The sequence below is a fragment of the Taudactylus pleione genome, unplaced genomic scaffold (genome assembly GCF_031769625.1).
Source record: "Taudactylus pleione unplaced genomic scaffold, aTauple2 ptg000190l, whole genome shotgun sequence".
NCBI lineage: Eukaryota > Metazoa > Chordata > Amphibia > Anura > Myobatrachidae > Taudactylus > Taudactylus pleione.
This window is the reverse complement of record NW_028284592.1, coordinates 6,947,695-6,972,471: the sequence shown is the minus strand read 5'-3', so window position 1 is coordinate 6,972,471 and position 24,777 is coordinate 6,947,695. Positions and strand designations below refer to the sequence as shown.

Below are 24,777 nucleotides of genomic sequence, written 5' to 3'. Positions count from 1 at the left end.
AGCCACCATTAGAGGCAATCTCACAGCTCAAGCATCCGCTATAAGGAAAAAAAAAATTTATCCCAGAATCCAAAATATCGGTCTTGTTAGCTCAACATAAAGCTTCTCCCACTGCCTCTCTTCTAACCCAGATTGATCACCTAAAAGGCCAGCTGAAAGCCCTTCTGTATCGTCGGGCCACAGCTATACAGTTGAATACAGTTGATAAATTATATTCTGTCAGGTACCACTACTTATGATCCTAAGGTAATGGTGGAGGAGTTTCGTGACTTCTACAGTTCTCTTTATAATTTACTGGAGCCCCCTTTGACCTCTTTATTTTGGATGAGGTAGTACGCTTATATTTGTCGACTATCCCCCTGCGGTGTTTATCGTATTCCCAGCTTTTGATTCTTATTGAGGACATCTCGATAGAGGAGACGACTGCTGCTATTATATATATGCGATCCACCGCTGCCCCGGGCTCAGACAGCTTTACAGCTCAGTATTATAAAATCTTTGTGAGCGAACTTGCCCCCCTCCTCACGTCCCTCTTTAATAGTGTATTGAGGGTGGATCCTTCACAACAGCTTCCATACAAGCGAATATTGTTGTAATTCCGAAACCAGACAGGGACACCACGCAGTGCTCCAACTATAGGCCGATTTTACTGCTAAACGTAGATCTTAAGAGTTACGCTAAAATTCGAGCTAACCGTTTGGCCGCCCTTCTTACCCACCTGATCCACCTGGACCAGGTGGGCTTAATACCATGTTGCCAAGCATCAGACAATACCAGAAGGGCTATAGATTTGATCCACTCCATGCACAGGCAGAAATTGCCCTCTTTGCTATTAGCTTTGGATGCTGAGAAGGCTTTCAACCGTATTTCGTGGTCATTTGCCTTCAGAGTTCTCCAAAGGATGGGTATGGTCGGGAAATTTCTAGACGGTGTCTCAGCTCTATATAGATCCCCCACAGCCACAGTCTGTCAACGGCATCTTCTCCTCTTCTTTTGGAATCTCCAACGGCACCAGACAGGGATGCAAACTTTCCCTCTTGCTTTTTGCTTTAGTTATGGAGCCCCTGGCAGCAAGGATTCGCAGCAAACCTGGCATTTCTGGAGTAATGACAGACCCTTCAGAGTATAAAATTGCGTTGTAAGCGGACTATGTCCCGATATCCTTAGGAAATCCAGCTCAATCTTTGCACTCTCTCCTCTCCAAGATTGACCTGTACTCAGATTATTCCGGTTATAAAATCAACACTAGTAAAACAGCGGTGCTTGGCTTCTATACTCCTGGACCAACCAAACATTCCCTAAAGGCATCATTCCTGTTTAAATGGCACAAGCAGAAAATTAAATACTTAGGTATTTTTCTAATACATCACCACCATCAGCCTTTCCAAGCTAATTTCCCCCGCATTCTAGATTGAATTAAGTCTGCTTTAAATCTATGATACAGCCACCTAATTTCTTGGATTGGCAGAGAACTTGGTGAAGATGAGTGTACTCCCTCGGCTCCTCTACCTTTTTCAGACCCTTCCGATATTTTTTCCCTTGTATGTTTTAAAATTTCTAGTTTTCTACTACACGATTTATTTGGATGAACTAAAGCTTCTACAAGGCTCTACACATAGTGGTGGGTTGGGTATACCTGACTTTAAACGGTATTACTTAGCCGCTCAATTGTCCCACTGTGTTCAATGGTGCAACCCTGTTGTGCAGAAGGTCTGGTCTACGATTGAGGCTGATGAACTGGGTTTAACTACGGTTTTCTCCCTCCTTTGGCTTCCGAGGTCTCACCACCCCAAAATTGTCACCTCGCACCCAATTGCTTCCCGCTCGTTATCTACACCAACAAGAAATTTAAATTGGCCCCTAGTCCTTCATCTGTCATTCTGATTTTCATAATCCAGATTTCCCCCCACCTAGGTAAGAATAATATTTAATTTTCTGTCTGGAAAGATGGGAGTATTTTTTATCTTGATGCTATCACTAGAGACGTAAATTTTCCTCAATCAGGAAGACTTTGCTCTTCACTCTAGGAATTTTTTCCAATTATTACAGATCAGACATTTTCACTCTAAAGTGAAAAAATTTCTGTTGGGTAGACCCCTTTCCACCTTTGAGGCTTTAAGTATGAGATGCGCCTCGACCAAAGGCTTGATCTTCCTTTTGTATACATTGCTTGTTGAGGAGTCTTCTCAATGTGATTCCCATGAAAGGGCCTGGAAGGTCGATCTGGGTACTACTTTAGGCGAGTGGTCTAAATTTGAGATAATGCTGCCTCTAGCTCTATTTGCGTCAGAATTAAAGAGAATACTTATGAACTACTATAGTAACTATACAGATGGTACTATGTGCCTTCTCGCCTGTACAGAATATATCCGGATACATCAGATAGCGATTCTGGAGAGGATTTACCAATGAGGGCACCTTTTTTCATATATGGTGGTCCTGTCCAAAGGTATTACCTCTTTGGAAGGAAGTTATTGGTCTTATCACAGGTTTACTTAACATTTCCATTCCCTATGAGCCAAAGTACTTTCTCCTACCTCTAGATTTCCCTACATTGACTATGCACCAAAATAAATTAATGCGTCACATAGTCTCTGCTACGACCTGCCAGTTGGCGGCAGACTGGATAAAATAGACTGCATATGGTGGGTGCAGATTGTTTTCAGAGTATGGTATATTTACCAAATGAAATATATGACTTGTATTATCAATCGCTCTTCTAAATCATTCAACAAAATATGGAACCCTTGGCTAACCTCTCAAAATGCTCCTTCTTCTTTTGCCTTGTAATAGCCACAATATATGTTAATTTTTTATGTTTCTGTCCTACCCCAGAGGTTTTTCTTTTCTTTTTTTCACTCTCTCTCTCCAGTTAGAATATAAAATTGATCACATAATTGTCTTTTTTTTTTTTTTTTTTTGCATAGACCTGATATTTGTTTTATCTACGTCTCTTATTGAGTTTTTTTATTTTTCTTGGTCCTCGATGTATTATGTGATCTCAATAAAATGAACATAACAAAAAAAACAGAAATAAGGTTTTTATTTTGCAGATGACTATTTCTGTACAGTTTACATTGCATGCTCTATAAATGCTAGATTATATAAAGAGGGACATACCTAAAAGTTTAATCCTTGTCTCTTCCCTCTGCATCTATCATACACAATGTGCTTTATTTATATGAACCCTGGTCTAGGATAAATTTAAAAAATACATAGTGACTTCAATGAAACAGTGAAGAAATTGTCTTGGAAGAATACTTATTTACTAAAGCAATAAGTATGTAATGAAGTATCTGCCAAGCATGATGGCATTCTTCAACGAGGAGAGCACTACATCAATTATTGTAGTATCAAAAATGGTAAACTCAGTCCCATTCCACAGCACAGGGTAAATAGATAGGGGCAATAGAGGCATTATGTCCAGTACACAGAATCCACATGCCTTTCCATGATAGTGAGCACGTTAAATGTAGTAGCATCAAGTTCAATGATCTCAGGTCATGTATGCCAACTCTCAAGATTTGCATTGAAACGAGTCATTGTGGCCACACCCCTTACTGTAAAATACTACAAAATCACGTCTTCATCAATGGGGTACAGAGCCATGGTCACGGGATTGCAGCAACACGCCCACCTGCACCTCATACATAGTTTGCCACCAGTGGGACTGTCCTGGAGAAGGCCTTGTATAAGTCGCCAATTATGCAGTGGACAAAAAAGTTAATAGTTCTTAATTTATAATTTGTTATAAGAGCGGCAAAAATAGTAATAGATATAAATGAGTGACTCTAAATAACTGCTTGTTTCAGCAGAAATGCCCCAATGCCCTGGTCCAGTATGAAGACTTCATCTTCTACAAATGTTTAGGTGTTCAGAGCAGATAAAAACAGCTGTTTCAGAACGTCATGATCCAGATGTCTACCTGGGATTGGGAAATAAGACAGGTATTTGTAAATTTACACTGGTAAAATGTATACCCTGGCAATAGGCACACAGATTTTACAGCAAAACGCGTGTCATGATAAGTGACAAATGACGGACCCTTATGCGACTTTTAAGCTGTTTTCATGATCCGTCCTTATAAGATGTATTGGCAGGAGAGGGCATATATTTCTAAGTAATCTTTCAATACTAATGAGGTTGTTGGTTTTGTCCATGTGGGATTTTTTTTTTTCCTATTCACAGTAATACGGCGTCAGGATTTCTCCCAAAACTGCTTTCCAATTAGCATTCTGAAAGCAAGGACCAGCAAAAATCTTTCCCTGGACTGGTGTTTAGAACCACGTTGTAAGCCACCAATGCACCTGGAGGTTATAAAATGAATACGGGGAACTGGCTAACAATATGTACCTATAAACACCATGCGATTCAATCTTTCCCCATGCCAGATCACTTGCGTCTCTTCAAGATCATATAGCTCGTGGACTCCTTGTACAATCACCTGATGCGGCTGATCTTCCACTGACACCAGACCCTGATCAGACACAGAAGACCATATAACTGAACAGATCATATCTGCATCATATAGGGTACATATTTAGTTTGAGAAAACAGCACATTAATTATTTAAAAAACAAAAAAATATTTGGAAACAGCATTATACATAGTTTTTTTTCTTATACAGTACAAATGATCTTTTATAGGTGTTACTAATATATAAATAAATGCTATTTAAAAATTGGGTTAATGTTCTTTATTTCTCATAGACAGCATAAGAGTCCATGTTTCTGTGTGGATGCACATTTATAAATATTAATTTAAGATTATAGCCATGTGACAAATGCTATTTGAATTGGTTTCTGATATATGTAGCCTTATAAAACATGTATGCTTTTAATTATGACTGTCACAAGCAGTTATTGTAGCAACAGCTCTTAGAGGGGCTCATTCCGAATCACACAAAGTGGTTGTAGTTGCGGGAAGTACCATAAATCAGAATTTCTACATTATGCTAATGCAAGAATGCATTCAACTAATATGTGGGTTCATGCATCTGCAAGTAGAATACCGTGCTGGCCATTGATTTTATGCCAGCCCCATTACTATCGGTACTAGCACCAGCTCCATACTAGGTGCAAGAGATCTGTCAGAAACAGGCTACCCTTCCGTATGCATAACTCAAAATCCTATGACGCTTCTGATACACGCCCACGACACTCCCACGAGATAGGGTGGATCCGTGCAGTTGCATTGTTGCCAGACAGTAACACAGTATTTCCTGGAAAGACAGCTCTGACAGAGTTCCCTCTATCTCAGAATAGGACGGAGATCCACAAACTTGTGTACATTTAAATATACGCACGTCCCAATCTTTTGAAAATTTTGCTGCCTGGCCTCCCCACTACCTCTCCTCAGACCTCACCTCCATCATCCTAGGTGACTTTTACTATCCCATTGACAACCCCACTTGACCCAGCATCCATAAAACTTCTTGCCCTTTGTTCCACCTTTGGCCTCTCACAAAGGACTGCTTCCCCAACCGTATGTCTTCCCAAGCGTACTTTTTTTTACCCAACCGTATGTCTAGGTCATTTCCTTGACCTTGTCTTCTCTCATCAAGGTGCTCTTTCTGACTTCTCCATCACCCTCTTTTCACCTCCTGCACCCCTCCCCACACCCAAATCTATCTTTATCAGATGCAATCTTGATCCCGCTATTTTATGCTCTTCATTTAAAAACTCTATCTTACCACTATCCACCATGGCCTGTCCAAACCAGACGCCCTCCATCTACAACCTCATCATCACCACCGCTCTTGACTTCGTTGCACCCTGCTCTTCAGTCCACCTTCGCCATTCTAAACCCCAACCTTGGCACTCCAAATTAACTTTGTTTCTTCAAAAATGCACCACCAAACACCACTGGAGAAAATCTCTTTCCTTGGCAAACTTCCTTCATTTAAAATTCATCCTCTCATCCTTTAGTTCCGCCCTCTCCCTCGCTAAACAATTCTTCTTCAAATCTCTCATCTCTCTACAGTATTCCAATCCCTGATGCCTTTTTGTCACTTTTAACACATTCTTTTGCACCCCCTCCCATCTCCTTTTACCATCACTGATTGTATGACATGGTGGATCACCTCTCCTATTGTGCACCCTTCAGACCATTGGCCTTCTTGATACTGTCCTTTCGTGGTTCACCTCCCACCTCGTCAACCTCTATTCTCTGTTTCTACCGGTCCCCCCCCCACCATCCATCCTTGCCGTAAGAGTTCCACAGGGTTCTGTCCTTGGCCTTCTGTTCTTATCTCTGTACAACTCCTCCCTGAGTGAACTCATGAGTTCCCTTGGCCTCCAGTATAACCTTTATGCTGACAATATCTAACTCTACCTCTCATCTGCTGATCTCTTCTCTCAGGTGTCCGGTTGCTTCTCCAACATCTCCTCCTGGATGTCCTTACACTTTCTCAAACTTAACATGGCCAAAACTGAACTCACTGTCTTCCTTCCATCATTAGACTCCTTCCTCTCCTTTGCCCTCCATATACAATCTCTTGCCTAATCCTCTCGCTTTCAGCTCCACAGCATCGCTTGTATCATCCTCTCCCAGGATGCCATCAAAACTATTGTCGACTCACTGATCATCTCAACTACTGCAACCTTCTCCATACAGGCTTCCCTGGTTCCTCCTTGATCTATACATAATGCTGCAGCTAGACTTATCTTTCTTGCTCTGCTCCACATCTGTCTCCCCTCTCTACCAAGCCTTACACTGGCTCCCATTTCCCTACAGAATTATCTTCAAATACCTCACCCTCACATACAAGGCCCTCTCCAACTCCACTGCTCCCTACTTCTCCAACCTAATTTCCATACTTATCCCACCCTCTCCAGTCAGCTGCCTTTCCTCTCTGGTATTCCCATCCTACTCCCAAATCCAATATTTCTGTGCTGTCCCCCAGCACTGGAACAATTTCCCTAATTCTATCAATCATACAATCCCCTAGCCTTTATAGCTTCCATTGGTCATTGATAACACACCTGTTCTTAAAAGCATACCAGTCCCCCGCTTAACCATTTCACCAATTAGTATACCTCACCTTTTCATCCTCCATCTCTCCCACTCTTGCTTCTTGCCGTCTGATTCCTTTACACTGACTCAACCCCTTGTGTCTACAGTTTGTTGACCCCCTCCCCTTTAGATTGTTGGCTCTTATGAGCAAGGCCCTCTTCGATCTTGTTCACAAGTGCTTACCAGCCACACTGTGCACCTCATCCTTGGGCTTTCTACTTCTTGACTCCATTCCTTTATTGTCTTTGCACATTTTTCTGCGGCCCTAAAAATGTTGCGCCCACGGCAATGGGCACCAGTTTTTAGCCTGCTTTGAAAGTACCCTTTGCACCCCACTACCCATACAGACTGTCAGTCGCTGTGTTGTGAGCTATATTATTTGTTTATTGTATTGTGGTGTTATACCATGTACTGTCTTGTGTGTTTGCCCTGAGTATAAACATTAATGCGCTGAATGAAAAAACTGGTCCAACTCAGAATCAGGCCCAAAATGTCCAAGTGGTAAGTGAGAGTTATCAATGTCAGTAGTAGCAAATAGTGCTCTACTGAGTATGAGTCCGTTGGGGAGAGGAAATGGACAGGGACCACTGTGTAATGCTGAGTAAGTACTTGTCGATATATCGTTTGATCGAAACACTATACATTGCGAGTGCATCGGCGGGTGTGTACACCCGATATGTCTGTGAATAACGTTATGATCTGAATGTATGTACGGGTGATCCCCTGACCACCCATACACTTGCTGCATCGACACATCTCAAATGGGCAGGCAAATTTAAATGCCCACCCAGTTGTGATGTCAGTCCAGACATATCGAGTGGCCGCTTGGCAAGTTTGTATAGCTTACAAATCGCCCGCTCGGATGGTGGATTGGTCTGCTGACCTATCCGTCGTTAATGTGTGTACCCAGCTTAATAAAGTTGCCATGTTCTCTATCATTCATCTGCAACAGGTTGCCTTAGCATGATAGACAGCTAGGCAGACTTCCTAGGAAGAAATGAAGTACGTGGATTGGTTGAATTATACATTTGACCTCTAGCCATTCATTTAACAGTAATTGAAAGACTGGCAGAACCAGCTTTTTGATCTGTATCTGATCCCATAAGGAAACTGCCCTGAAGATGTGGGAGGAACTGCATGTCTGTAATAAGCTGTTTAATAAAGTTGCAGTAGAAATGTATAGTATCTCTAAACCACATAGTTTACTTCATAACTGGAAAATTATAATTTGGGGGATGGTCTTTTGTTTCAGTTAAAATTTTAACTGAACCTTCAGATCACACATTTTCCTGGACTGCTGTCACGTTAATAGTTCACATTTACTATAATCATTACACATTCATTATGCACATTGATAAAATTAAAATATACTATGACAACAGAAAACTGCTAATTTCATATTTAATTTAAATCATATATACACCCCCTGGTAGTGGTGTCAAAAGCTCAGGAGGAGGAGGTGGGAAGAGAGTTGTAGTGGTAAGTGTTGGTGCATGTTCCTGAGTGATGCCCTAATAGAGAGAAATATGTTGAGTGCTGAGATAGAGAGATTGGAACATGTAAAAGTAAAGGACCAAATGTAATACAATCCACATCCATGAGGATACATACTAATGAACTCACTAGGGAAACTAATAGGGTCTAAAATTAGCATATTGTGCATATATATGAATTCCATAATTTATTGTATTATTCTCATTGTGTGAATACTTTGATATATATTGCTATCTTTTTCCTTTAATCCACAAAAGGATACATATTAATGAAATTGTTTAAGCTCATATGTGTTTTTTATGCTGTTTCTTTTCATTTTAGGAAATAAATCAACTAAAGGTTATATTTTATTAATGACTGCATGAGATGTGCCCCTGTTTAGAGGAGTACTTCTTTTCTCTCTCTAGCTTTTTCCGATTGCCTCAATAAAATGACTTGAATATTGCTCCAGCTAGTAGCTGCCTAACACGCAATGTACCATCCTTATGTAGTTCTGCAGTGCAGCGTACGTTTAAAAATGTCGACCAATGTTACAAAAAAGTAATATTTTAAAAATGCATAAATGTGTCAAATCAAATGTCAAATGCATTAGTGAGGCTACCTCCAGTAGACCCTTAGGAGGACAAAGAAAGTTTAAATTTAGGAAAGGAGTGGCTCTAAAGTAATGGAAGGTTGAACTTTGATGTGACATTTTATTTGAGAGTTTTGTGCAAAACATAGGCACGATTCTAATTTGTGAAGGAATCTACTAAGAGCAGGGAGTAGGCTTGCCCCAAGTGATGGGTGGAAAATTAATTTAGTTTTGGTTCTGCCATTTATCGAATCGATATACTATATGGCATGCATCCAGTGAGCATCATAAATGTGAGCTTTTCTTCAGATTATATATTTGCTCTGTAGTTAGTGCTGCTTACCTTAGAGGCATGAATTCTCTAAAGCTTCCAGAGGCTGGTAACTGGTCCAGACCTGTGAAAGTGCTAGGCCATGGTAAGATCAATTTTGGATTTACCCTATTCACCTTATGAACAGTAGAAAGCTAAGAAAAGGGAGGCATACTCAGGGCCGGTTCTATAATTACGCATGGTACGCGGCCGCGTAGCGCGCCACATAGAGAAGGGCGCCATGCTGACTTCTAACTTAATTAAATACAACCAGCAGGTGGTGCGACGTGACGGACGCAGGCACATCGTGGTAATGGCTAGGCGGGAGCTCGGTGGTGGAGGGTTGGGAAGGGAGCCACGGCCCGCGTTTGGCGGAGAAGATGCGTGCGCAGCTGCCTGACGGCTGGGGGGCGTGCTGGTCCCTGTAGGTGCTGAGGGTGCGGAGGATATACAGCTGAACTTGGACAAGCTGAGCACGCTATAATGGGGACTATACACCTCCCTGGGGAAGAGGCTGCTGCTGAGTCCACCAGAAGTAAGGGCGTTTTGTGAATGGGAGCGGCCGGCAGGGGCGGATTGGCAATTGAAGTTAGTGGGCATATTCCCGGCTGGCAGACACACTGTGGGGCCGACTCGACTATCGGCCGGGGGATTTTTTTTTTTTTGTCCTGCCCCCAGTGCATGACAAGCAGCTTGCCTGCACTTGGCAGAGCGGCCTGCGGAGGAGCTCTTAGCACAGTGAGGCTTTCAGTAAGTCAGCTGCTCCAGAGAGTGGAAGAAGCAAAGGAATGCATTGGCGCTGGCACTTTTCTCTGCACACACGGAGCAGCGTTTGCAGGACAGCCATCACACCCAGCTAGAACCAGGTAACCGGCTTAGGGATTCGTGGCACTGGACCCAGGGGTGCTACTTGTACAAATGACATGTCTCTCCACCCTTTCCTGTGCATGACATCCTTTGCCCTCACCCTACCACCTGCGTATGAAAGCTTAGTCCTTCCCTTTCTGCAAGTGACAGCCTGCCTCCCCCTCTCTCGTTAGCCAGCCTCCGACTCCCCTTTTCATAATACAGTGACAACCAGTCTCCCTCCCATGCGTGTGATAACCTGCTGCCTGTCTCCCTCTCAGTTGTAAGTAACAGCCTCCTCCTGGCCCCCTCCATTCCCTGTATACAGTACAGCAGCCTTTGCCTTCAATACTCGCCCTGTGTAGCCTCTCACTTTTATACTCTTCCCTGCATTTGATATATTTTGTCTCCCACTTCCTGTGACTCATCCCCTCTATGTGTGACTGTTTTTTCTCCCCTAGCTTCTTTCTCTTCAACTGTTACAGCCTGTCTCCCTCCCCCTGTGTGTGACAGCCCGTCTCCTCTCCTACCCCTGTGTGTGACAGCCCGTCTCCTCTCCTACCCCTGTGTGTGACAGCCCGTCTCCACTCCTACCCCTGTGTGTGACAGCCCGTCTCCTCTCCTACCCCTGTGTGTGACAGCCCGTCTCCTCTCCTACCAGTGTGTGACAGCCCGTCTCCTCTCCTACCCCTGTGTGTGACAGCCTGCCTCCTCTCCTACCCCTGTGTGTGACAGCCTGCCTCCTCTCCTACCCCTGTGTGTGAAGGCCTATCTCCTCTCCTACCCCTGTGTGTGACAGCCTGTCTCCTCTCCTACCCGTGTGTGATAGCCTGTCTCCTCTCCTACTCCTGTGTGTGACAGCCTGCCTCCTCTCCTACCCCTGTGTGTGACAGCCTGCCTCCTCACCTACCCCTGTGTGTGACAGCCTGCCTCCTCTCCTACCCCTGTGTGTGACAGCCTGTCTCTTCTCCTACCCCTGTGTGTGACAGCCCGCCTCCTCTCCTACCCCTGTGTGTGACAGCCCGTCTCCTCTCCTACCCCTGTGTGTGACAGCCCGTCTCCTCTCCTACCCCTGTGTGTGATAGCCTGCCTCCTCTCCTACCCCTGTGTGTGACAGCCTGCCTCCTCTCCTACCCCTGTGTGTGACAGCCTGCCTCCTCTCCTACCCGTGTGTGACAGCCTGCCTCCTCTCCTACCCGTGTGTGACAGCCTGTCTCCTCTCCTACCCCTGTGTGTGACAGTCTGCCTCCTCTCCTGCCCCTGTGTGTGACAGCCTGTCTCTTCTCCTACCCCTGTCCTTTCCTGCCCCTGTCACATTTTGTATATGTAAGGGAAGGGGGTGCTGTCACATTTTATATATGTAAGGGAAGGGGGTGCCGTCACATTTTGTATATGTAAGGGAAGGGGGTGCCGTCACATTTTGTATATGTAAGGGAAGGGGGTGCTGTCACATTTTGTATATGTAAGGGAAGGGGGTGCTGTCACATTTTGTATATGTAAGGGAAGGGGGTGCCGTCACATTTTGTATATGTAAGGGAAGGGGGTGCTGTCACATTTTGTATATGTAAGGGAAGGGGGTGCTGTCACATTTTGTATATGTAAGGGAAGGGGGTGCCGTCACATTTTGTATATGTAAGGGAAGGGGGTGCTGTCACATTTTGTATATGTAAGGGAAGGGGGTGCTGTCACATTTTGTGTAGTGGGGGTGGGGGTGCTGTTACACTTTGTAGAGTGGATAGAGGTGCTGTTACATTTTGTGTATAGGGGGTGGGGGTATACATTACTTGTATATGACAGGGGCTGTTTCGATCTTAATTTATGTAACTTTAAACAAAAGTTGCAAATTTCCATAATGTTAAGAGTGTCCATGACATGTTTTTTGTTTTTTTGTTTTTAAATATAAAACTGGTCTTTTGATCTAAAGAATATTCACCTTGTGTATTGTCACATTATTATCAAGAACCTGGGGCATAACTGGGGCACCTTTATCCACTACTCACATCTTTTGCAGCTATGTGTTACAGAGCTGAATGTAGTGCCACACCCTACATCATTTATCCTCACCTCTTGGCTCATTTACATGAAGTTACATTTTGTCAGCTTTACCTGTCTGCCACCCATAATGGCTAAGGCTACATCTGGCCTTATTGGAAATCTTCTGAAAATGAAACCCATAAATCTATTTCTATTCCATATAGAACTAGATTATTACAAACTATACAATTATTATCAAGTGTGCCTGGAGTCCGGGACCAATATTTAATCTATATTTAAATCTCACAATTATCATACATATAAGGGGCGCCAAAATCTATATTTGCTTACCAAACAATTTAGGCTTAGGCCGGCCCTGGGCATACTATTCAAGCTCGTCATTGATCAAGCCATCCTGTTAAGAATTTCCTTCAATGTAATAGGAGTGTGACTCACCTTTAATCGTATAACCTCCATACAAATGCCGTTTCTGTTTTTTATATTCTTTTCCCAAAGCAAGTTCTGAAAAGTAAAAAAACATAAATGGTGAAATTATCACACAAGAAAAAAAAAACAAAGAAATATCCTCTAGCTCATCTGATCTTACCTGGATAAACAAATTGAGCTTTTCTTCAATCACATTTCCAAAGACCTCAAATGTAACAGTTACAATGTTCTGTTAAAAAGGGAACAGCATTTGTTAATACATAATAGTGTAAAGCAGAATGTAAATTACAATAGTTACACACACACTGTTTAATGCTGTTATCTGGGAGTGTTTGTCTACACAAGTAAAATGGCAGCATACCAAAATAACCTTTACAGAAAGGCATAGTAACAGGTGTTAGGGGTGATATAGCTACCCCAAAAGCAGTTAATCGTCCCTGGTACAGGTCCCTCCTAGGATCCTTGGTAGTGGCAGCTCCTATTTTACTTATTCTATGCTTTATACTTGTTTTATGCAAACATTTTATGTGGAAATAAAGTTGATAATTCTGCACTATGGGAAATCCTATTTTTCATTTATTTCGATGCTGGATGACACTGAAGGGGCATTTACTAGTGTGTTGAAAATTACTATTCTGGGTGTGAGAGATATCTGCTGAACATACTCACCATCTAGGAATATCATCAAGAATACTGGACCTTTTTTTTTGTTGGACCTTTTTTTTGTCATATACCTCAGAAGGAGGGGCGCTCAAGAATTAATTTTTCCTTGCATAACGTTGTTTTTCTCAAAAACCTGACTATTTACATAATAGTTTTGGGCCGAGGATAAGATTCAGACCAAATATGGTTAGGTTGGAGACAACAAACATCTCATGGAGGAAATTTTAAACCATTCCAATTGTATTGCCAAGGGCAGATGGAGTCTACCAATAATAAACTGTCAAATTTGATGAATGTTATATTTGACCATGCCAAATGTCATTACATGCTTGCATAATGTAGAAGTATGATGTCAGTGGGCATAATAGAGAGAGATTGTAATGAAATAAAATCTATGTTAACGATCCGACAACTTGTTCATTACTGCATTATAATCCCTGGGAGAAGTGCACTCTCCCAGTCATAGCTTGATCTATTAATTAATAAATTCTTCAGTATATTGGATTGGAATCGATTACTTTAAGCAACAGCACAACACCTGAATAAGAGAAATATTCAACAGCTGAGGAAAGAGAGGTATATAACCGGATGGTTAACAGTGGATGTGAGCTAAGAGTATGAAAAGGGCTGGTGGGCTTTAATTATTATCCGAACCCAAACATAAAGAACTAGCTGGGACACCCGCCGTTGCCCGGGTTACAGACTGGACCCTGAAGTACACCTGCAGCCTTTATTTGCTTACATTGTCCTCGCCTATAACGAGGTTCCATTGATCCTGAAAAAGACTCCACTGTTTGCTAACATACTTGCAAACAGTGGCATAACTACTGTGGGTGCAAGGACTGCAGCTGCTATGGTGCCCGAGCTGCCTCTGTGGCCCACCGCTCCCCCTGCACCCAGTCAAGCACACAAGGTGGGCCTGTCCAGTCAGGTCCACCGAGGGAGGTCCATGGTGGCAGCGGTGTTGATTTGGTCGCAAGGCAATCAGAGCTCACGGAGCGGCAGCGAATCAGCAGGGGCGGCTCCCGATTGGCTGACGGTCAACGAATGCAGATTGGCTCGCAACCAGCACCAGGTAGGTGTATAATCCCCCCCAGCACCGGGGAGGTGAGTTGCTGGCGGGGATTATGTGTAAGGGGCTTTACTGTGTGGCATAATGAATAAGGGGCATTATTGTGTTGCATAAAAGGCACTACTATTGTGTGGAATGTGTTAAATGGGGTGCTACTACTATGTGGCATAATATATAAAGGGCATTACTGTGTGGTATAATGTGTAAGAGGCATTACTGCGTGGCATAATGTATAAGGGGCAATACTACTGAGTGGCATAATGTGTATAAGGGGTACTTACTGTGTGGCATAATATGAATGGGCTCTGTGTGGGTGAAAACATATGTTTGTTTTTAGTTACCTCTGGGGGCCCTTCTAAAGATCTTGCCATGTGGCACCCAAAGTTCTAGTTATGCCCTTGCATGTAAACACAGAAGGCTAACTAATATATATATGGTCACTTTTAAAAAGGATTAAAGGCCCCTATACACTACACGGTATTGCTAACGATTTGGACAATTCCGACACATCATAATGACAAATGGTCAATATCATGCAGTGTGTATGCACTACATCGTGTAGTGTGCGCTCCCTTGGGGTCGTCAGCAGGAACATGCAGGAGCATTAGGCGATGCGGCTGATGATCCCATGCTGCGATATGCGGCAGGGGCTGGCATATCGCGCACTGGATCGCCCAGTGTGTACGGACCACCCGATATGGCAGCCCGATGGCGCTGGGATCGTGGCCCGCATCGCTGGGTACACAATCGTTAAGTGTGTACCCAGCTTGACTCTGGATTTAATATGAACTTACATAAGTTGTAATTTTTGACACTTGCTCAGACCGTGAAGTTAAAAGGATACTTTTGAAGCTTGAGCCAACCATGGAACCTGTCGAATTAAGAGTGTCCACATTTTTAGGGATTGTGTGACAGTGTGTGGCCCTGTTGAAGTTCAAACCTAGGCAAAAAACTAATCCTGGTCAAACTACACCACCGTGCCAAATATGGTGGAGCTAGGTCCAAAACACTGGCCGTTCATAAAGGACAAACAGACAAACACGCTTTCTCGCTTATCTTATAGGTGTGTACCATTACGAAAACTAATTTCTTGACGTTTTAATCGACCAGTGAAAGAAACCCAGCACCTGTATAGTCTGCAGATCTGATCAGAATAGCTCTACAATATTTTGACAGTGTGTTTATAAAATCAGAGCTCCAGTGTAGCATTCCCCAATACCAAAAAGGTAAGTTGGTAATGTCTGTACTTCTCAGTGCATTATACTCTTTATTAAAACAAACATAAGCAATAGACTTACTCACAGGTTAAATGTGATTGAGCTTGTATGGTAATCTAAACTTCCAAGCATAAGGTGTCCTCTTGCGAATAACCAGGTTCCTCACTCAGTGTAAATCTGCCAATGCTTGGCATAGTAGTAACATGATGTAAATAGCAACACTAACTAATCAGTCCTATACTAAATGGTAGTTCACCAATATTTTACACAGTGTAAAAAACACATTAAAGTACATATACATTACCAAAAACCAACAAGAATGTCACTATGTAAACGAATATATCATATATATATTAAAATAAATAAAAGAAAATATAGACATTGTGCACTACCATTGTTTAAATCATTCTGCAATTACAATAAACAAACTCCAAAACATGTACTAGACTTCTAAAGGTATGAAACAGAATTTAGCTGAAAATATATGTGCTTTTAATGTTACAAGCAGGAGCAACATACACATGTGGATTCAAACTTAATGTCAAGCTACAGCACCAACGCATTTCAACATAGGGACTATGGACCTGCTTTATTACGGATCACTATTGCGATTGCGGCTGCAACTACGCACGCAGGTCTGCTGCGAAAATGCTAATGAATGCAATTGCAAAGCCGTAGTACAGCCAGCATACAGACTACCACTACCGCTATCTCACATCCGTAATACCTTGCAGTCTTGCGTATACATCGGGAGCATCGAGTAACATCGGCCCCTTGCGCACAATTACAATAGGTCTGAACTTCCACAGAAATTGCTAACCTTGACGCACGCAGTGAGTACTGAAGCTGCATATGCCGTTGCAGTGGCTAATTTATGTACCCCCATGGAACGTCCTTCAAACGGACAGGCACGCCTCCGTTTCTCTTACCCCTCCCCCGTCACCACCCCCAAACGTTGATATTCCATCCCTTGATCTGTGATAGCTTTGTATCTGTGTAGTTGATCGCAGTGCCAACTAACAACGCACCATCGGCCAACCTGCGTATGCTGTTGCGATCCGTGATGAATCAGGCCCTATGTCAGGAGAGGCTTGGTCTCAATAAAGAAATGCTTGGGTGTCTGAACGGAAAGCATATACATTTACAGCGTTCGCTATTAAGACAGTAGTCATATCTTTATGCATCTGGTATGTGTTTTTATTAGTGCTTTTTTCAATATAATAAACAAACGTTATAACACCACAGAAGTGATCCCTATGTGTATTTTATGTTAAAGGTTTGTTTGGCCTGTGGATATTTAGAAAGCCACCGATTGTGCAAGTTGTTGCACTTTAAAAGATGAGAGAGGTCTGTAATTTCCATCATAGGTACACTTCAACTGTGAGAGACAGAATCAGAACAAAAAATTCTGGAAATCACATTGTATGATTTTGAAACAATTTATTTGTATACTCTTGCGGAAAATAAATATTTGGACAATCAAAAAGTTTAACTCAATACTTTTACTCAAAGTAACCTCGGTTACTTTACAGAGGTCAAACGTTTCCTGTAGTTCTTGACCAGGTTTGCACATGCTGCAGCAGGTATTTTGGCCCACTCTTCAATGCAGATCTTCTCTAGATGTGTCATGTTTTGGGTCTGTCGCCGGCAACACAGACTTTCAACTCCCTCCACAGATTTTCTATTGGGTTGAGGTCTGGAGACTGGCTAGGCCAATCCAGGACCTTGAAATGCTTCTTACGGAGCCACTCCTTAGTTGCCCGGGCGGTGTGTTTGGGGTCACTGTCATGCTGGAAGACCCAGCCACGTTGCATCTTCAATGCTCTTACTGAGGGAAAGAGGTTTTCTCCAAAATGTCATGATACATGGCCCCATTCATCCTCTCCGTAATACAGATCAGTCGTCCGGTCCCCTTTGCACAAAAGCATCCCCAAAGCATGATGTTTTCACCCCCATGCTTCACAGTGGGTATGGTGTATTTGCGATGCCACTCATCATTCTTCTCCCTCCAAAACACTGTGTGTGGAGTTTATACAGAAAAGTTATATTTTGGACTCATCTGACCACATGACATTCTCCCAATCCTCCTCTGGATCATCCAGATGGTCACGGGCAAACTTTAGATGGGCCTGGACATGTGCTGGCTTAAGCAGGGGGACCTTTCGGGCGCTGCAGGATTTGAATCCATGACGACGTAGTGTGTTACTAATGGTAACCTTTGTGACTGTGGTCCCAGCTCTCTTAGGGTCATTGACCAGGTCCCCCCGTGTAGTTCTGGGCTGATCCCTCACCGTTCTCAAGTTCATTGATACTCCACGAGGTGAGATCTTGCATGGAGCCCCTGGTCGAGGGAGATTGTCAGTGATCTTGTATTTCTTCAATTTTTTTAAAATTGCGCCAACAGTTGATCTCTTCTCACCAAGCTGCTTGCCTATTGTGGAGTAGCTCATCCCAGCCTTGTGCAGGTCTACAATTTTGTCCCTGGTGTCCTTAGACAGCTCTCTGGTCTTGGCCATGGTGGAGAGGTTGCAGTCTGACTGTTTGAGGGTGTGGACAGGTGTCTTTTATACAGGTAACCAGTTCAAACAGGTGCTGTTAATACAGGTAACGAGTGGAGGATAGATGAGCTTCCTAAAGAAGAAGTAACAGGTCTGTGAAAGCCAGAATTATTGCTGGCTAGTAGGTGTCCAAATATTTACTTTCTGCAAGAATATACAAATAAATTGTTTAAAAATCATACAATGTGATTTCCAGAATTTGTTGAATTGTTCTGATTCTATCTCTCGCAGTTACCTATGATGGAAAGTACAGACCTCTCTCATCTTTTAAAGTGCAACAACTTGCACAATCGGTGGCTGTCCAAATACTTTTTTGCCCCACTATATATATATATATATATATATATTTAAATATGCTGTATTATATATATATATATATATATATATATATATATAAAACTTACCATTTAGTGATCAATGAACTATTAACTTGCATATGACTATTGAGCAATACTATTTAAATCATGCTACTAGCAAAGACTCTTTTGTGCTGTGACATACACAAAGTAAGGAACCCGATTGATCCTAAAAGACAACTCGTGTTTGCATATTTTTTAATACTATATAACTTCTGTCACATTTAATCCAGTTAGTATATAGATAGGTGTGTGCTTGCTTAATAAAGGATAATGCGTAACGAGAAGTATGTTCTGTGTGCACTTTCCTTTTCATGTTAGGAAACTGTATAGTAAAGCTCGGAGTTCACTTATACAACCACTGAAGACTGTAGAGATGCCTGTGCTCATTGATCTACATATACAGGAGATTTCACAAAACCTGGATTTCTTTCCTTGTTCCACTGGCAATTACTAGAGAATAGAGGAAACAAGCCGACATTGGTGAAGGGGAAGATAATCTACAATAATTTGGGTGGAGGGTTTACATAAACCCCATGAGGCTGATGCTATAAATCACTGGAATTTGTGGTCAGCTGCCCAGTAAAAAAACTTGTAGTAATTTTATTAGCTTCTTAAAGTGGTACGCTGCTGTTATGCCAGCTATCATTGTCATGATATCAAAATCGGCATCTACAATTTACCTTTTATACATGCCACCCGTATTCTAAGAAAACAGCACAAATTAAATTTTCCCCACCTTGAAAATCTTCCCACGGAACAGGTAATATGCAAATTTTCCCCTCAGATCCCCCATGAAGAACCAGCTGCTTCTCTAGTCTGTCTAGTGTATGTGTGAATATACAGCAAGGAAGTAGAGCTGTTGATTTCGGTACCATGTGGTGATCACATAAGGAACTGTAAATGATAAATGAGGGTTTGGGGAAAAGAGCACTAAACTGTTGTGGCAGTATTTCACGCCCTTACTGTGTCAATCTGTACTCATTAAGCCTTAATACAGTAAGCTTTGTTTTTGTGAGAAAATATGGCCCTCATTACACCTCATCTGAGGCAATTATGTCCTTTAATCTGTTAGGCGCTAAAGTAAATAGTGGCATGTACACACAACCCCATTTCCATGTGGGAAAGGCAATACTTTCTAAATAGGGCTCTGTTAAATAACCACCACTAATTTGATAACTTCACAGTGTGGATCAACTGCAACTTCTGCTATGATGTTTTTTTTTCAATCACACTGAACTAATTTAGTCACATAGCTTTATATTTATATGCTCCCTCTAACATCATTGTACTGATCCCTACACTGTGAAGGAGAAAAGTCACAGTATTCTTTTTAACCCACAAAACCATCAACAATTTGTGCCCCCCCTTTCCCTCCATACAGCATAAGCAACATCAGCTCTTTATGATAAATGGAGGATGCAAAAAATCATTGGCACCTAATAATAACAGTAAGATAGAACGCCAAACATTAACTGTACAGTAGTAAAAAGGGTCTGAAGTAAAAGTGGTGTACAGCTAATAAAGTAACAAATGTAGTTGTTAGTACACCACACTTGCAGATAAAATATTATTGTAAGAGGGTAAACCTTTTAAAATAAACAATGGACAGAATTTACAAAAGTAAGATTTTTGTTGCTCACATGTGAGCAGATATCAATACAGCATATCCTATCTCAAAGACTGAGCTCCCATGTGATGTACAAAAATCCATGAGTCTGAAGTGAGACTGGATTGCAAGTTTCCACTACATTGGCTGCATTTTCCAGGCTGTTATGACTGCAACTCGCTCCCCCCCCCCCCTCCCCATCGAATTGAGCCGCTTTAACATATAATTACTATTTTCCTGAAAGGTACAGACTTGTGATACACCAATATTAACAATCAGTTAAACTTTGTTTAGTGCATTTGGTACAAAAAAAAAAAAGATGGTGCTCCTACAGATTGAGGAAAATTCATGTGTCAGTTTTAAGTTTTGGGTTTCTTTTTTTAAATTATTTTAATGAAAGCTGCTCTTGGGAATAAAATCAAACACAAACTGGAAGTGAGAAGCAGGGTACTGGTGCTGCTTCAGGTGAACAAACTTTGAGGAACTTTGGGGACAAACACCTAAATAATTAACTACAGATCACAGCTACAGTATGTTAACACGATGAAGCACAAACTGCTGCTAATCCCTTTTCACATTGTAAAAGTGGGGACATTTGTACTCAGGAAATACAAGGTAGTAAAGTTTTTTTGTTTTAGTTAAGAAATGCAGTTCCAATGGGTTTTTTTGTAATTATATTTGATAATTATCTATACATAAAAAACTAAAACTGACTAATACACGGTGTGCATCATTACTTATCTGATTAACCTGGACTTAAAAAATATATAATTTATGGATTGTATTCAGGAATTATATTTAATTATATAATTTTTGTAATAAATTTTGTTATATTACATTGTATAAAACTTGTCAGAACTTTATGGATGCGCTACACACTGTATTTGATTCATAGTCTCCTAATGTGAATTTACAGTGAAAGTAAGCACACAAGAAGTGTGCAACCTGGTTCATTGGTGCTGAAATGATTTCTAAAATCGTTTTTGCAGGATCTTAAATTATCTTCATGGACTATTTCTGTGATGAAAAATATTAAGTTGTATAATGGTAACCCTTAACCCAACTGAGAAGTTTATTTTACAGCATAAATAAAAATTCTAATATTCAATGTTTGTCCCCAAACCTCCAGGACAGTATCATTTTCATTTTGCATGGTGAGAGGTAGACAGAATATGCATTATTCCACTCTCTGCTTCTGAGACACTGGAGGATGATACAGGCCATTTACCAATCAGAGACATGGGAGGTCTTTATAAACTGATTAGTTTGTGGGTGGACCTGCCCCCCCAATTAGAGTGTAGGAAGCTGTCAGACATAGGACCAAAGAAGTGATATGCATTTATTTGCATTACCCTAGGAGATCTGGGGTCTAATTCTTATGACATAGATCAGAGAGAAAATGGGGTGGGGTGGGGTGTCTCCATTATAAAAGGTACCAGATGTCCAGGGTCTGATTTTTTTAAACATTAATGTTTATTAGATATTTTCAAAACTATAAGGGGATACAGAATTTTAAAAAAAGGAAAAATATAGGGGAATACAGGTATGTGACACACATTAATATCACAAACATAATATATATATATATATATATATATATATATATATATATATATATATATATCTCAATATCAGCTTGGAGTAGACAGAAGTAATTGGAAATAGAAACTATTGTAACTGACTACAAAGGATCATAAGAATATAAAAATATAAAAAAAACTACAATAGAGAGAATCATTGCTTAACTAGTGGAAGGTGTGGACCCTCTGTGGAGAACTCATGTCAGCTTCATAATTGGAGAGTTAGCTGAGGAGTAATAACGATAATTCAAGGTCTCTATCAGATAACTATAATTAATTTTGGACTTAATCAAGGTGAGAGGTGGAGCCTTGTCTTGTTTCCAGAACTGTGCAATAGCTGCTTTTGTAGCAATGAGAACATGGCTTAGGAAATATCTATGGTACACTGGAACCTCAACGGGGAAAATATGCAGGAGTGCAGCGGAAGGGGACAGAGACACCTGTAAGCCAGTAGCTTACAGGATCAAGTCCACAACCTCAGACCAAAGGGGATGTATGACAGGACATTTCCAAAATATATGGAAAATATCTTCAACTTGGCCACAAGAGCGCCAACACAATCTAGATTGGGAGGGCCATATTTTATACATATTTAGTCAAATATAAATGATAAGACAACTTCATATACATTTCAATATGTGAACTACACTTAGACATTTTAAAAATGGAGAAAAATTGTTAGGACCATGCATAAGGTTCTATACAGATATTTAAATCTTGTTCCCATTTCAAAGTAGGTTTGGGTTTTATCAGGCTCTCTAGAAACCAACACATGGAAGTATCAAAAAGATATTCCTCTTTTGCTAGAATTGGAGGTTATACGGGAGAGAATATGGGAAGGGACAGTACCATTCGTATCAACCAGGGAAGGGAAGGATTGGGTCCAATGTCTTATTTGAAGAAACTTATAAAAGTCTCTGGAGGGTAGAGAGAAATGAGATTGTAACTGAGAGAATTACAAAAGAGTGTTGTTATTAAATAAATCATGGAGAGACTGAAAACCATTAGTGCACCAGAAGGAAAGGTCTAGGTTAGGAATTAAATGTGACAGACCTTGGATAGAAAGGTTAGTAGTTGGCAAAGTAAACTGTAGAAGAACAGATAGGCTGTTCCAAGCTTTAAGGGATGCCAGTGACGCCCTGGAAATAGATTTAGGGAAAACTCTGGAACTAGACAGAATCCATAGCAAATCTAGGGGAAATTTGCCCAGCATGTCACCCTCTAGCTTGACCCAGGGTTTAGAGCAGGGGACCGTAGTCCAATCACTGATTTGGTCGACCAAACACGCTGCTTGATAAAGTTCCAGATAAGGGAAAGCTAAACCCCCCCACTGATTTAGACATCATAAGGTACTTTTTAGCAAGTCTGGCTCTCTTGTTATTCCATATATATTTATTCAAAACTGCATGAAATCTATTTAACCATGAGGAAGGAAGGGTCCTGGGAATAGATCTAAATACATACAACAGTTTGGGGAGAAGTGTCATTTTGACAGCCAAAATTCTGCCCATCCAGGAAACCTCAGGATTCATCCAATCCTTCATGAAGGCAATAAATTGTTTTAACATGGAGCCATAATTAAATACAAGGAGAGTGTCCTCTCTAAATGTCAACGATTTGCCCAAATAGCGAAGGGAAACAGATTGCCAATTATAGTTAAATTGTGACTTAAGAGAAAAGAGAAGGTTGGGCGGAACATTTAATGTCAGAACTTCCGTTTTTGATGTGTTCAAGTTGAAATTTGAAGCCGCAGAGTAATCATAAAGTAGCTTTTGTATATTTAGGAGAGAGGTTTCCAGATGGGTAACAAGCAGAAGGACATCGTCCGCAAAAAGACATATTCTATGATGCGAGCCATTAATAGTGGGCCCACTGAGAAGTTAAGAAGTAAGAATACGCTCTGCAAGGGGCTCTATTGCTAAAACAAAAATTAAAGGATAAAAAGGACACTCCTGTCTGGTGCCATTACTAATAGTAAACAGGGAGGACAGGAAACCATTACTATATAAATGGGTCCAAGGTGAAGAGTATAGTGCTATTACAGCATCTAAGAACTGTCCTTTGAAACTAAATTTGAGGAGAACTGCCTTCATATATCCCCAGTGAAGCCTATCGAAGGCCTTTTCAGCGTCTAGTGAAAGTGCCAATAGCGGATCATCTACCTATGTGAAGTGCTCAATAATATTGAGGGCTCTGCGCGTGTTATCGGGAGACTGTCGGCCCTGTATGAAACCCACTTGGTCAGGATTAATCAAGTCTGGGAGCAACGGATTTAATCTATTGGCTACTAATTTAGCGTACAATTTAATAATCATGTTTAAGAGGGATATGTGTCTGTAATTCTGTACAAGTGCTGGGTCTTTACCAGGTTTTAGGATGGTGATAAGTCGAGCCTCAAGCATTTCAGGGGGAAGGCACCAATAGAGGTCCCAGCTTCAAACACCTGTACCAGTAGCGGGATGAGATCAGCCTGAAAAGTGGTATAGAAATTATTAGAAAAGCCATCAGGACCTGGGGCTTTATCATGTTTCAAGGTCTTGATAGCATCTCTTATTTCATCCTCCGTCCTTGGAACATTTAGAGAATCTAAGGACTGAATGTTAAAAGACGGCAAGGATAAATCTGAAAGGAAGGCAGAGATAGTGTTTGAAGAGGGATGTAGTGTGGTTACATCATCTTTCAGATTGTAAAGGCTCCGGAACAGTTATACAAAGCCCTAACTGAAGCACGAACCTCTTTCCCTCTCAATTTCTGTGCTAAAAAGCAGGAAGCCCTATAGCCATCCACATAAAATCGATGATTTAATCTATCAATGGTGGATTTAATCTTTCTCATTGTATAAACCAACAGTTCCTCTCTTACCTTCAATATTTTCTGAAAAGTGATAGGGTTAAAGGGGTTAGCTTTATGTTGGTCCTCCAACATAATGAATTTAACTTCTAGATCTTTCTGAACTTGAGCTTCCTGCTGTCTAATTCTGGAGGCTACAGGGTCTGATTTTTATTACCAACAGACAGATATTTTGGTGGTGTTACATGCCATACCTTCAGGTGCACTTTTAATACT

General features: G+C 41.4%; 1 protein-coding gene across 1 annotated transcript in view; it reads right to left on the bottom strand.

Moving 5' to 3' along the window:
• Positions 1 to 3,044: 3,044 nt before the first annotated feature.
• LOC148519366 (zinc-regulated GTPase metalloprotein activator 1-like) overlaps positions 3,045 to 24,777 on the bottom strand; it is a 70,433-nt gene continuing 48,700 nt past the window's right edge. The window contains exons 13-16 of the mRNA XM_088476606.1: positions 12,817 to 12,885; positions 12,666 to 12,731; positions 4,354 to 4,477; positions 3,045 to 3,925 (exon numbers count right to left, since the gene is read on the bottom strand). Of these exons, the coding sequence (XP_088332732.1) occupies positions 3,867 to 3,925; positions 4,354 to 4,477; positions 12,666 to 12,731; positions 12,817 to 12,885 (318 nt within the window). The 3' untranslated portion in view covers positions 3,045 to 3,866. The remainder of the gene's footprint in view (positions 3,926 to 4,353; positions 4,478 to 12,665; positions 12,732 to 12,816; positions 12,886 to 24,777) is intronic.